Source organism: Sphaeramia orbicularis, chromosome 18 (genome assembly GCF_902148855.1).
Source record: "Sphaeramia orbicularis chromosome 18, fSphaOr1.1, whole genome shotgun sequence".
NCBI classification, from domain to species: Eukaryota; Metazoa; Chordata; class Actinopteri; order Kurtiformes; family Apogonidae; genus Sphaeramia; species Sphaeramia orbicularis.
The window spans coordinates 23826047-23840972 of record NC_043974.1 but is presented as its reverse complement, the minus strand read 5'-3'; the positions used below and the strand labels follow the sequence as shown (position 1 = coordinate 23840972).

The 14926-nt window shown below is 38.5% G+C and overlaps 1 protein-coding gene across 7 annotated transcripts; it reads right to left on the bottom strand.

Annotated features, from left to right (window-relative positions):
* Positions 1–95: 95 nt before the first annotated feature.
* Positions 96–14287, bottom strand: LOC115438537 (dynactin subunit 1-like). 7 transcript variants are annotated; one of them, XM_030162198.1, is made up of 31 exons: positions 14153–14287; positions 11494–11559; positions 11208–11402; positions 10990–11071; positions 10845–10876; positions 10388–10408; positions 9838–9861; positions 8734–8880; positions 8572–8595; positions 7924–8121; positions 7550–7754; positions 7379–7457; positions 7106–7265; positions 6814–6918; positions 6385–6576; positions 6143–6259; positions 5666–5818; positions 5415–5575; positions 5032–5200; positions 4572–4640; positions 4124–4336; positions 3874–4035; positions 3564–3695; positions 3344–3469; positions 3054–3196; positions 2713–2879; positions 2105–2223; positions 1816–2011; positions 1644–1717; positions 1455–1544; positions 96–618 (listed from the first exon to the last, which is right to left on the bottom strand). In XM_030162198.1, exons 2-31 carry the CDS (start codon positions 11533–11535, stop codon positions 481–483), a joined length of 3735 nt encoding a protein of 1244 aa, XP_030018058.1. In that variant the 5' UTR covers positions 11536–11559; positions 14153–14287; the 3' UTR covers positions 96–480. The 7 variants fall into 7 exon arrangements, with proteins under 7 accessions (XP_030018058.1, XP_030018054.1, XP_030018055.1 ...); XM_030162194.1 differs by lacking the exon at positions 14153–14287 and adding an exon at positions 13288–13399; XM_030162195.1 differs by lacking the exons at positions 8572–8595; positions 14153–14287 and adding an exon at positions 13288–13404.
* Positions 14288–14926: the final 639 nt, after the last annotated feature.

Below are 14926 nucleotides of genomic sequence, written 5' to 3'. Positions count from 1 at the left end.
CTAACTACTGACGTGATGTTTACACAGTAGGGAAGCTGATGCAGATTGTATGCAAAGTGGCACTGGGTGGATTAGATTGTACTGCAGATAGTTTGTCAGGTGAACTGCTTGCTTTTATTTTCTGAATTACAATGAATACAAAAGATACAAAGAAGAAACTAGTAATAGATGCAAGTAAAAAAATCCTTTTAGATTTTCCCAATTTCACAGGAATTGCCCACATTGCTGGATACAAATAAATGAATACATACAAATTTCAGTGACAAATGTTACACTTAATTTCACAAAGTCAAATGTATTTAAACTTTTTCTTTTTAGATCAAAAATTGCATGTATATTTAAGATTAGCAAATATTGGATAAAAATTCCTGAGAATACTGGAAATCAAAGGATAATAGTGGAGAATGTTTCAGTGGAAGCTCAAAAGGAAAGAAGTTGGGAAAGAGCTTGAAGTGTGGTTGGGTGTGACTGTGTGTTGTCTCAGGCCATGACAAGGCGGTGCACCCGCTGCAGCTGCTGCTGTGACAGGACAAGGCGGTGCACTTGTTCCTGTCCTCGGGTGCATGGAATGGCAACACGGCCTACAAACACTGTTCCTTCCTGCTTTTCTTCCTTTGCCTAGGGAACCACAAAGAGGATGAGAACAAGAATTTACCTTTTGTATGCAAAAATAAATTAGACTGGTAACATGCAGTTTGACGTAATACAAATTAACTCAAAAGCAAATTGAAAAGGAGCCACAACAGCAGAAAATGTCACTTTTCTTATTTTGTCTTCTGGGGCAGTTGTATGTAGAACAGGTCATCCAATAACCAGAGGGTTAGTGGTTGAAATCCCACTCTGTCCTAGTCATGTGCTGTTATGTCTTTGGGCAAGACACTTCACCCACCTTGCCAGTGTCACTTGCACTGGTGTATGAATGTTTGGTGGTAGTTTGGAGGGGCCGTTTGATGTCTGTCGGCCTATCCCAGGGCAGCAGTGGCCTCAGATGTAGCTTACCACCACCAATGTGTGAATGTGAGAGCAAATAAATAATGGGTAGAAAATGTAAAGCGCTTTGGGAGCCTTGAAAAGTGCTACAGAAATCCAATCCAATATTATTATACAAAAGATGTACTGTTCAGCACTGCCTTAATGATTAATCAGTTAGTCCACTAAACCAAATCTTCTCTCTGCTCCGGAAGAATCACTGCACCGTTCAGCTGCTTTTGTGTATGGTGTGTTGAAATTACTTATACAGCTTGATAATGAAAGAAAAAGTGGTTTGCTCTTAAAATTTAAAAAAAAAAAAAAAAAAAAAAACTTGGGTAAAAAGAAAAAGTGATATTTAGCCACTTAATTCTTATATTTTTATGCACATGTGCTCCTATGCAAAATCTTCCCAATAATTTCAGAAAAAATATTTCTAAAAATTGCAGTATATTGTGCAGCCCTGTATGAGTACGATACATTACCTTGATGAAAGACGGAACTGGAAAGGTGGAAAAGTCAGAAGCAACCTTCGCTCCTGGCTGGTATGACACAACATGCTCAGCTACTTCTCCCTGAAACGGAACAAGATGTTAAATATTTTCAGAATTTCACCCTGTCAGGTTTTTCAGATGTGTATCTGTGGAAAATAGTGGTGTGACTGTTTAGTTTACCTTGAGTTTGTCCAGAGCATCACTGAGGCTCTGCAGTCGGGCTGTCTGTTCCAGCAGTTGGGCACTGGCACTAACTGGAAGAAATCAATCCGTTTGTTCAGATGAGAAAAGTGGACAAAAAAAAAGATTAAATAGGGAACAATATATTACAAATCCAGCTGTGTCCCAATACCTGCTGTCTTCCCAGTTATGTCCACAACTTTAACCTCTGAGCTCAGTTTGAGTAGTGTGGCCAACAGCTGGTCAGTCCGGCGATAGATGCCTGTGTTCAGTCCCTCTGGAGGCATAGAGGTTTCTTTAGAGATCTGTGGCAGTTTTGGGGGGCAGAGTGGAGGCAAGGAGGCAAGCTGGACCCTCATCTTTTCTGCCTGTAAGGAAAACATATTACATCAATATACTAGAACAAACTTACTAGCATTTAAGTGGAGCTAAATCTGAAATATTTAATAATGTAAGTGGACCTTGAGCCTGTTGTTTTCATTCTTGAGATGTTTGATGCCCAGTCTCTGTGCTTCAACCTGCTGCCTGAGAAGAGGGGAGTCGACCACCTGGACCGTTCCAGCCAGGGATGGAGACAGACCTGCAGGGGGACCAACGAAAAGAAATTCCACATTAACACAAGTAGGTAGTAAATGTTACAATTATGAAATTTCAGTTGATGGAATAATTGTCATATCAATTGCGATTGAAAACGTTTTCTGTTCATGTTTTGCTATAATAGTATAAGCCTGATAACCGTTAAATACACAATTATATGTAAAAAAGTCACTTAATGGCATAGAACGTCGGAACTTTAAAATAAAATATACATTCTTGTTTGACATCACTCTAAATCCATGATTATTATTAATAATTAATCCATGATTAATCTCAATAGATGTTCACCAATATCCAGTAACTTCAATATTAGTTAAGGGTCTAGACATGAACAGTTTTGGCACTAATTCTCCACTCAAGTGCCATTAAAGATAGCAGAAGGGCCCCAAAAAGATGACATCATTAAAAGACAATACCCAAATGGCAGAAAACATGGAAATTCATTTAATTTAAAATGATCACATGGACGTACCTCCTGCAGACCCCTGAACCATGGAGACTATTCCAGATGCTGGTGGGCCTCTCAGACCTTCGATGGTCATCTTTGATTGGTTATTGATGCGTTGTTTCAGTTCGGTCTTCTCTGCCTCCAGCTGGTCAATATCAGCCTGCAGAGCATCCATTGTTTCCTCAAATTCCCTGAAGGTATGGAAAAAGCAGAGTAAGTGGTCAGAAGATAAAAGAAGACATTTAGAGAGAAGTGAGGGGAAAATAAAAAACATGCTAATGACAGGACATTAATTAAAAGGCATGTAAAGTATGACTCCAGTGTTTTAAAATGTTAATATATTCTCTATTCTTTATCTTTCTCACTTTTCTTTCTTCTTCAGCAGAGCAATGTTCTCATCCAGTTTGGTCTGAATCTTCTCCACGCGTTCATCAGCATCTTTGGTAGAAGTGTCCAGCTTCTTCTCCAGCAAGCTAAGACGGACATTTGCCTCACTCAGCTCCTCACCCTGGTGTAGGGGAATAAGACGTAAAGCAGGAAAGGAGAGACATGGGATGAGAAGTACAAGGAAAATGAAGAGCAGAAGCTTAATTCAGATTCACATATGTACTTTACAAAGCATTAATAATTTAGTTTTTTTGTGCATCAGTCTCACCTTAATCTTGAGGGATTTCTTGAGCTCCTTGATGACTGTTTCTCTGTCTTCTAGTTTAACTCCTAGACCTTCGGCATCAGTCATTTCAGCCCTCACAGTGGATGCTCTTACTTCTACTGGAGGAGTCTGGTGAAGAAATTGACCATGATGACAAATTTTCTTTGAACATTCTCAGTCATATCCAAGTGATATGTCAGGGGGGAAAAAATCTAAAAAATACCTTGCCCTGTGGTTTGTCAGCATCATATTCTCCTTCCTGCATGGCCGTGGCCATCTTATTCATGGTAGTGATGACAGAGCTGCAGGACTGGCGCAGACACTCGGCAGGATTCAAACCATGGGCACCGTAAACCTTGTAGAAAAGAGTCCACTTAGAATATTTCACTGTGAAACCATACATACAAGTTGACGTCTCCCAGATCTCTAAAAACATACTGCATTTCACATACTGTTTTTAAAAACTCACTCGAACATGTACAGAAGACTATATTGGGAATGTTTAAGTGTCCAGAGAGTCGAGGTGATGATACCTGCTCCACAGCCTTGAAGGTCACATCATCCAGTTTGAGAGCATTGAGCCCCTCCTGTTCAGCCAGGGGGGCGATCATCTGCGCTCCAGCTGCAGCCACCTCCTGGAGCACTGCCACCACACGGGTCAGCTGGCGCCTGCATTCAGTCAGCGTCTCTGAAATCTGCAAAACGAGTCATGATATGGATATTAATATACCCTAGATATTAACTTTCTTGTTTGTGCAGTATCTGTTTTTGTACATCTTTTACCTGTGTTCCAAAATTTAGAGCAGCAGGTACTCCAACTACATCAGTTCCAGGCATGCGACGGCGGATCTTCTTACAGAACTGTTTGATATCAGAGCACGAAGTGTCCAGGTCCTTCAAGAGAACAGCCAGGCAGGAGCTCTCCTGACCAGCTGCCAGGAACGCACGCAGGCGAGCTACCTCCACTCCCATACAGTCCAGGGCACTCTGGGTAAACTGTAGGAAAAGGAAACGCAAGTAAAATAAATGCATGCCTCCTTAAATTGAACTGCTTATATTTTTATTTATACCATAAAAATGTAAAGATATGTCTACTTTAGAAACAACATTCAGCATGTGTCGTATTTAAGTGCACATCATTTCTTCATTATCAATCTTGGCCTAGTAATGCAGAGTATAACATAATGAGAAATACTGTCAGCTAATTACACTGCTGAAGAGCTTTGAGTACCTTAATATGGTCAGCCAGCTGCACGGTGCAGTCCTCGGTGTGCTCTGCCAGGTGGACGCTGTACAGTTGCTGAAAAACAAAATAACAGTGAACTACTCAATCTGTTAAAAAAAAAATCTGCCTTTTAAGTTTCTGCAGTGCTTGAGTGTAAATGCTATTTACTGTAGTAGTTTAATGTACATGGCAAAGGACATTGGTTTTGGTGTTGCAGCTTCTATAACCTTTAGAGTATTAGAAGCTGGAACAGATTTCTACACATGCCAGAATGTTTGAGTATAAATTAATGCTGCACCAATAATTCATATGAGCGGTGTTGCAGCTTCTAAGCACAGATATTTCGGATGAAAATCTTATGTGTACACTACACACTAAAAAGTGGAAGTTGGATCATTCCGTGTGCTTACAGGAAAGATCCGACCTTGGTAAGCTGTTGAGTCTAAAAACCATGTGCTTTTGTTACCTGATAGTACTTGATAGCCTTAGTCAGAGGTTCCACCTGAACAGTCTCATCCAACTGGTCTTTATGCAGCAGATCAATGAAATAATCCAGAGAACGTTCATGGAAGCTCATTTCTGAGTACAGAGTACCCATTCGTTTAAAAACCTCCACGGTACAGGAGCTCAGAGCTCTACAAGCAGAGCAGCAAAAGAACAATTTGTTACTGAATTATATTGTAATTATTAAAGCAAATAAGATAAAAGTTATATACACTAACACCACTATCAAGTAAAAATAACTAAATCATTAGGAATAGTGATTTGATGTTTGAAATTTTACTACCTAAAAATTACTTTTTCAGATGTGCGTATTTTATAGCTGACACATGTTGACGCAGTTCTTACTGTTCATATTTGTGCAGCGTGGCCTGCAGCAGGGTGAGAGAGTAAACTAGTCCTGATGCAAAACTCCGCTGTTCTCCTTGAGGCCCTCTGAATCCTGTTCCCTGGGCCATGTTCCCATTAAGGTCAAACTTTTCCTGGGCCTGCTTACTGATCAGGTCAGCCTACCCAGTAGAGAAAATGCACAGATTAATTGTTGAAAAAGACCCAGATTTCTTACTCTGTACCTACAAAATAAACACACAGCCTCATACCTTGCAGATGAGCCGGGGAATAAGTAGGAGAACCAGAATACAATCATGGTCTCCGCCATGACGGAGGAAGGAGTCTGGCATGAAGGAGGTGAGGAGGGATACCTGTCTGTTCATCTGAGCCACTTCCATTTTCCTAAGTTCCATCTCAATTGCCTGGATAGAATGAGATGGTTTCACCACAATAAATGAAAGCTTGGTCTTAAACAGGGGTGTAAGACAATATGAATGGACTTAAATATCAAGATATTTTGAAAGTTTCCCAGACATGGATTAAACCTCTTCTAAGCTTTAAGGGAAAAGTCTGAGGGTCTCAAATAAAAAAACCTTGATTCTGAGGCTTAACCTACATCTGAGAAACATGCAGTGTAGTATCACAACATATTAAAATACAGTGCATTGTAATTTATGTGCCAATGTACATCACTAATTTTAAGTGTAATATGGTTGGTGGCAATAGGACAGTTGCTTGTTTCCTACCTTGGCATAGGCTTTTGTCTCTGCAAACTTAATCTTAAAGTCAAACAGTTCAGCCGGAGGTTGCTGAACTTGTTCAGTGCTTGCGTTCTGCTGGCTGATCAGTTCTCTATTAGCATCCTAATGCACAGGAAAAAGAATAATACTATTTAAGGACAAACACTCATACAAGATGGAGGTCTCCAGTGTGAATTTTAAATTCATTTCATTCCTTTGGTCTTTTCTCTTTTCTCCTCTCCACACACCTGCAGTCTGGCAGTGAGGTCTCTGTATTTGCTGATGGTCTGCTGATAATCAGCTACGGTCTCCTGGGCAGCCTCCACCCTTTTCTCCGCTTCTCTGACCTTTGAAACGCTCAAGTCCACTTGCTCCCTAAGCTCCATTTCAGTCTCCCTAGCATTCTCTTGGAGCTCATCATTCATCTCGTTAATGGCTTCCTGTTGGTGCAAAAGCCAAAGTGAAGAAAAAGGTGAGGAATAATTTAACAACTTAAAACAAGTACTAAGTTGTAATCCATCTTGCTTAATTACAAAATACTTTATATAAACACTGAAACAATAAAAACTAACTGCAGTATAGATATCAGTTGGGTATGTAATTATGTGGATTTGCACAGTACTATATAATAAAAAAAATAAAATAACTTCACTGGTGTTAATTTTGACTCCACTGACCAGATCAGACACAGTTTCTCTCAACTCTCTGACTTTCTCTTCCAGGTCAAGGTTCCTCTCGGTCAGTGTCTCCACCATCTCCTCTGATCCCAGAGCAGCATCCACCTGGTAACAAATAAGTGAAAATACATTGTATTATAACCACCACCTTTGAGATAAACAAAAAAAAGTTTCGTGTTAAGAACACTACTGTACTACTGTTACTAGATTCTTGTCCTCTATAAGTGTGTGTGGTGTTTTAGTGGAGGACAGAGTCTAGTAACAGTAATAATTTCAGTCTTTTTGACAGCACCTGTTCTTTGAGCTCATCAATAGTGGCCTCTGCCTGCTTGACTTCCTCCTGTAGTTTTTCCTTCTGAGTCCTCAAAGTCTCCAGTTCTGTGTTCTTTTTCTCCATCTGCTTCTGCAGCTTTACATGCTCCTGTTTCTCAGATGCAGACAAGTCACGCATCCTGAAAAGAAACAAAAAAGGTTTCTCTTTGGTACCAAACTGCTTACAGCTAAACAACCTGATCTTACAGTAATAATGCAACTCATGAAGGAGTTTCTTGGAGATAGAACTGACCTGACCAGCGCTTCTTTCAGTCTGCCATTTTGCTCCTCCAGTTGTTTGACATGGTAACTTGAAGCAGCACCATCAGAGCCTACAACAAAAAAAGATCCAAATGAAGCAGGGCAGTAAAAGAAGGAATTAAAATCTTTACAATGGACAGACTGTTGTCATTTAATATCTTACCTTTCTCTGAAATTTCATGTCTAAGAATCTCCAGGTCCATGGAGAGCTCCTCTACTTTCTCTTTCAGACTGTCCACCTCCACTTGCAGTGACTCTGCCCGCTCTTCAGCCATCTCTTTATCCAGTGTGGCCATCTCTATGGCATCTGCTGTGTCGGACATCTCCTCCATGTAGCGATCCTTGGCCTCCTGAGCTTCACGTGCTTCCTAGAAGGAAATGCAAAAGAAACTTCAGGATACTTTAAAATTACAATAAGTTTGATTCATCCATATTCTCAAAAAGTGTTAATGTCATCATAATCTTGTAATACAGACTCTTTGTAAAATTAAATTCATACGTGCTCATCGCTAGTTAGTACTACATTTCTATATGTACCCTCTTGGCCTCTTTGAGTTGTTTCTGCAGCTCAGTCTGCTGTTCCTGCATTTTGTTCTTCCATTCCTGAAGCTGCTCCAGCTGGATCTTGTGTTTCTCAAGCTCCTTCAGCTTGGCCTTGTCCTCTGTCCGTTTCATCTTCAGCGTCTCCAGTTTCTCCTCCAGGTCCTTGACCTGTGCTCGTAGTGATTCTTCCTCCTGAGAATAAAGGATGAAGTTAAATGCAAAAACACAACCTAGTATGATTCAGCATATTAAATATTTGGATTTGGATTTGTAGGACTTGACTTATTTTAGGATTTCATAACATAAATGTAAACACAGTCCCCACCACCAAAATCTAGGAGTTAAGTGATGCTTATATTAACCTGAATTAATTTACACTTATTTAAATGGGTTTAACTTTTATTTCACCATGAAATAAACCAGAGAGATAAGATGTATAATTTATCTACAATAAACATAAAAGTAGAATCCATAATAGCATTCAGGGTTTTAGAAAGTTAAAGCATGCATCATCACCACAAAATTTATCGTGGAGGTAACCGATAAAGTATTCAGGTGTGTTTGGGATCATGTTGTTATGAGTTTGTTAGTAAACTCATGTCAGGCATCAGCAGCATGCATGAGGCCAATATAAAACTCTACCTGCTTGGATATGGCAGGTTCCACCTGGTCAATCATGAAACATTGATGAAATGGAACAAGCAAATATTACAACAATGAACATGATGGAAATATAAAACTGAAATGATGGACATGTGACATAAGCATGTGATATTCATAAAAACTGAAAAATAAGTGTCCTACTTTGCTTGGAGTAGCTGGGACTGGTGCTGCCGCTGGTGATGCACTCGGCTGTGGCACGACAGGAGCCCCCAGCGCACCCTGATTGGAGGACAGGCTAGCCTCTCCAACATCACCAGACTGGGACGAGGATAGGCTCTCCCGAGATGCCTGTCAATAGCAGTGAATACATAGTGAATAGTGGTAAGAGAGAAAAAAAAGAATAAGGGAGAGAGATTTAGGCAGCACAGTAGCCAGCAAAAACCTAGAGGTTACAAAGATGTTAGTCTACTCTGTTAAGGGGTGAAGGTTATGAACACCATTAAACAGTCCAATCACCAAAACATTTGCCTCTCCCACAGTGAAGGCAAAGTTTTTTCTAAAACCAATAGAAGATGGGACATCCTCTGCAAGTCACCAAATTATGTTATGCTCCATTGATGAAATATAATAATTCAGGTGTCTTTCCATGTATTTTTGAGGTGCTCAGTTTCCTTTAGAAAGGATGTGGTCAAACAAAGTCACCCATGTTTAGTGGCCAAACATTTCATCACTTGCTGTGAAGTGATGGGTGAGGTATTCTGGCAAGACAATGCATACCCTGAGTGTTATGCTTGGGCGACCAGATGAACGTACCAACAGCGAAGGCAGAGAAGTGGCAGGTGTAAGGCGTGGTGAGCTCCACTGGCACAGTGTAATAACAGACTGTGTTAATGGTAAAACACAACTCTAAAGTTGTAAACAGAACGAATTCATGTACAGCACAAACTTAACTGAATTTGTATTTTAGACAGATATTTATAGTATCTTTCCATTTGGTTAAAAATCAATCCCTCTGATTCTAAATCCTTCAAATTGTCCAAACTTGAAGATTTTAAATGTAAGTATCCAAAACTGAAACGTAAAATAACTCTTTGCCATTTCCAACACAGATAAATGAGTTACTTAAGTGCTCATTGTTTTGCATAAGAAGCCAATCATTTAAAAAAAAAATTTAAAAATTCTCAACCAAAACACTTAGTTACCAGTGTGAACGAGGCTAGGAATATTTTTCAAAACAAGATGCTGTTTTGAAATTAGTCTGACTTGATGCCTTAAACCTCCACAGGGTTTTGTACAGAAGCTCACCTTGGCAGAGCGGCGGGTAGAGGACTGGAGGAGGAGGTAAGTTGTAAAGAGAAGGATGAACACACACGTACAGTTATAATACAGACACGCCCAGACACACACACATCCATGGCGAAGGAAGATAAGAGATTAGATAAGCATATCTATTAATGCATATCCACGGATCATATAATTGAATGCTGCATGCACCATCTTAGTGAACATTTATTAAACAGTTTTTGATCATGAAGATTGATTCATGCCCAACTTCAGTGATATGTGAGGACAACAGTCCAAGCATCATTCTGATGACCGTGAAATTGTAACTCAAAATGTGGAAGCATGCTGGAAGGTTTCATCCATATACAACAGATGAAATACAACAAAATAACAGAAACAAAGGAACACTGCAAACCGCACACAAGAGAGTGAAGCCAAAGAAAACAAATTAATGATTAAACATTTGTCATCTTTATGTTCTGTACAAATGTTAAACAATAAGATGAGATGCCAATGTAGTGTGGTTAACAACCAAAGCAGAGTAAAGTGTGCTGGATTTAAATATTTCTACCTTCTTAATGTTCACGGATGTCTGTAAAAGGCATTCAGAAAAACAAAATAAGAATTTAATCCAGAAGCTAAGATACAGAAAGAGAACTTGATTTGTCCCAGGTTTTACAAAAGAAAAGAGAAAGGAAAGAAAATTACAAGAAACAGGGTACTTCTGATTAGGAAAACACAAAAAACAATACCTAGTAAAGAAAAAAGTAACTGAAGTACAGGGTCACATCTATGTTTGTTTTGTGGACTGCTTACCATGTAAAACCATTTTTAACAAAACTGCTCTTGAAGAGGCACCTACTAAGTTAAAATGTTGAGTATTACCTTACAATGTTAAATATATAAATAAGTAAGATTTCTTGTTTACAGTTCATGCAAAGGGAATCGTGTTTGGGAATCATAACACTTTTACATTGCCAAATGATAAAAAGTAGTGGGATTATAATTGTAAAATAGTTGTAGTATACCTGTTTGGTTGTTTTGGGGGTCTCTGGAATGTCTGGAGAAAAGAAAAACAAGTTTTAGATTTTGGAATATATGATGTTACTTGATCATTGAGGAAATAACTATGCTTCATATGTGTACATATACAGAGTCATGGTCCACACTCACCTTTCTGTCTGGGTATCTTGGCAGAGCCAGACTCAGGAGTATCAGGTGAGGTGGCACTAGAGCCATCTTCAACCACCTGGATCTACACACAGAGGCAAGCAGGTTGTCAGGACAATGTGCTTACAAACAAATATTTGTTTCCTAAGAAAACGTGTACTATTTCTCTTCATGTGCACAACAGGCTTAGATTTTTTTACAACACATCTAATTTTACCAACCTGAGACTGTCTGACGAATATCCCATGATTTTCCTCACAGGTGAAATAACGTTTACCCTGTACAGTGCCATCATTCTTGCCTTTGGGTTCATCCAGTATGACACCAACCCATTTCCCAGAGGCAAAGAGGGTGGCGCCGATATAGGCAACAGTGCCACGCTGGCCCTTCCCTGTCACCTCCACTGTAGAGCCAATCTACCAGAAGAGCACACAAACACAGAAGAAGTGAGTCTTATAGTCTATTTATCTTGGTTTCACTTGCATCAGCACTGAAGAGATAACTTACCTTAGGTGGTTTTCCACTCTCCACTGTTCCCCCGCTGCTCATTTTGCTGATCAATGGGCTGGTCAGCTAGAAGATAATGTCAAAAGGAAGACGTAGCAAGAAAGAAAGCAGGCAATTGGAGTGAGGTTGGAGAAAGAAACAGTGAAGGATACAGATTAAAGAGTGTTTCATAAAATTCTGCATAGTTTTTGTCTAAGCACAGAGAGTTTTTTTCAACCTTGGGGTCACCTGAAATTCAAATGGGGTCGCCTGAAATTTCTAGTAATTGATAAAAAAAAAAAAAAACAACAACTTACTAATAAAAAATTTATGGTGAGTTGACAGAGACAATCACAATACATAAAAGACATGACAAATTCTGAAGCTGAAACTGAAGCACTGTGGTTCTGTTTATCTTTCAAATGTTCATTATGGTCAGTTTAAGATGCTGCAGCTCTTTCATAATTCATAGTTTGAGTTATTGTTTGTTCAGTATTAATTTGTAGCCTTGTAAATAGAAGCTGGACTGACTGCACATATCCTGACCAAGGAAAATAAAATTCTCACTTTTGTGCAGTAATCTCAACCTGGCTTTTCTGCCTCCGTCCATAATAATATACATTATATAGCCTAAATGTCATCTAAAATTAATGTTAATTTGCAACATAGTATAGCAAACTATTAGATGATCAAAAACAAATTAATTTTAGCAAAAAACAATTTCTCTGTTTTGAATGTCTGGAGTGGCCAGAAATTTGTGATGTTAAAATGGGGTCACAAGTCAAAAAAGGTTGGAAACCACTGATCTAAGGATTTATGAATCATTTTAGCTTTTTCATAGCTATATTTCATACTTGATTTGTTACATGCCATAAGTAATACTTTATCATCAATGAGAAGAATATTGAATTTTTTTATTAATACTATCATTTATAATTCATCCTCTTCAAGGTAAAAACTCACAAGTAATGTTTAAATATTAATTATATTTGACTTACTCTATAAGATGATACCAAGAATTTACTTTCCACTTCAAATATACACGTTAACAGTCTCTACATATCTATATCAGCCCTGAACAAAACATATTGAGTCCCAATATAGTGATGTTAAAATACTTTTTATGACAGGTAAATGTTTGCACCAATACCATAATCTACAATTTGTAAACTACAGAGAATCTCTGTGCTTGTGCTGCTTCAACAAACTCTTCGGCTTTAGCTGAAATCAAGAGAAGTGTAGGCAATCTCAAGTATTTATTGACAAAAATAGCCCTTAAGCAGCTGAACTCAAAAACACTCATGCACCTAGTCATATGTTCTGGACCACAACACACATCTCTGCCTTGCTCACACAAAGATACTCATTCAGAACGAACTGGGGCAGCAGCAGAACGTTCCTTTTTATGGAGCAGTGAGAACATGTGAATGCACGCTGTTCTTTAATCCACAGGGCAGAAAACTGGATAGAAGATATTATTCACAGCTTTATAATAGAGACTGTGACAGCATTTAGATACTTTCAGGAAAACATTAAGATACTTTTAAAACCATTCACTCAACCACTTTAGATTAATGATTTTAACAGGGTGGTAACTTCAGTGTAATGTATTTTAGTTTTACTGGTTTATTTTTACCTCATCAAGGAACATGCCAGGGAGTGATGCTTACTTCCGCAATATGGTAAGTGTTACAAACAAATTCTTTAAATAACGTTTACCATCATTATGAATTAACTTTAAGTGATAAAATTAGCTGCTGCTGCATTAAAAAAAGTATTTAACGACATAATATAACTTATATTAATGTTACTCACCCGAGGGGTGTAAGAATGTCTCCTGTTTAAAGCCATAATGCCAAGAAAGGATGCTTACACCTTCAAACCAAAGATAAATCTCAAGTCCTAATTTTTCTCTACTTTCACATCCCTTTCTCCTTCCCAAAGAGAGGAGGACAATACAGGAGGGTAATTCAGGGGCGGGACCACAAAGCGTCACAGGAAATGAGGGTAATGTTTATTTGTAGTCACCCATTAGACCTTTTATCATGGGTTGACATTTGTGTAGCTATATGCATAGTCCAATCGTTAAAAGTTTGTTGTGTTTAAGCAATTAACATCATTTGCTGTCACTTTTTACTTTGACGCGATTCATTTAGCGTAGTCCTTAAGATAACTAAGCATTGACATTGGCCCCACTTAGTATGTATTCAAAGGAACACCAGCTAATGAACCATGGCTAACACTTAAATGTTTCTCCACTTGGTAATAAATCATACATTGAGCGGCTAGCATTTGGCCAATCTTATGACAGACACAGGTGTTCACATGACATCTGCAGTACAAAAAAAAAAAAAGAATTCTAAATCCGCTTAATGATAAAATACGTTTAGATGTAGCTAATGCCAAACGCTGCAGTTTTATGTTAATATTGCAACACATAGCTTCTTACCTTCAATTTTATCATCTTGAAATGCTTTCACATTTATACAGTAGAATAGTTAACACTATAACTTGGCCAGTATGTTGGATATAACAATTACGATGTGTTTAATACATTAAAGCTAGGTAGTGAAAACCTCAGCTAATGTTAAAACTCGGATTACAAGGTTGGCAAGTAACAAAAGTCAAAGAAAAATACATTGGAGAGGCTACCACTGAAGACCTGCTTTTAATCACATACCTGGCATACACAGAGAAATGTGTCCTTAGTTTTTTAAGGTGTTCATCCAGAGAAACAGTAATCCTCTATTTTTATTTTTCGGCTGCTTAGCTCGCCAATCAGTTGTTGGTCTTTTCCGTTTGTGTGACAGGGCACTTCCGGTGGTCTGACAGGCTAAAGATAAAGAGCAGCACTAAAACTATAGCGCCCCTAGTGGTTGACCCAATTCTGAAAGTTTCGTGTTACGTTTTCCTATACAGTAGTTTTTCCTGATAGAATTTTGCCATTGTGGTTCTCTACACAGTCTTACGTTACTGGGATGGAGTCAGTGCAGTCATATTCAACTAGGAGAGAAATAATAGAAATATAGCCCCATAGTCCCACAACAGAATGTCAGGAGTTTAACTTAAAATTCATCCAGAGAAGTATTTTATATTATCTCAAGTAAAAGTAGCCTGATGATGATGCAGAACTGCGCCTTTCAAAGTGTTACAAAATACAGAACCCTTTACAAGTATGTTTTTTTCACTGATTGATTGATGTAAGAGCTTTATGTGTCAGTGCAGAGCAAATTTTACATTACATTACATTACATTTCCTTTATTGCCATTGTATATAACAATACAATGCATTTCAAAGCCCATGGTAAATTGAACACATCTAATAATGAATAGTAAAATAAAGAATGATGCACACTTCTTCCAGCCACTACTCACACATATCCATGCATTCTCAATCATACTTTATTGTATATTATTGCATAGGTATTGCACATTATTGCACAAATTTTAGATA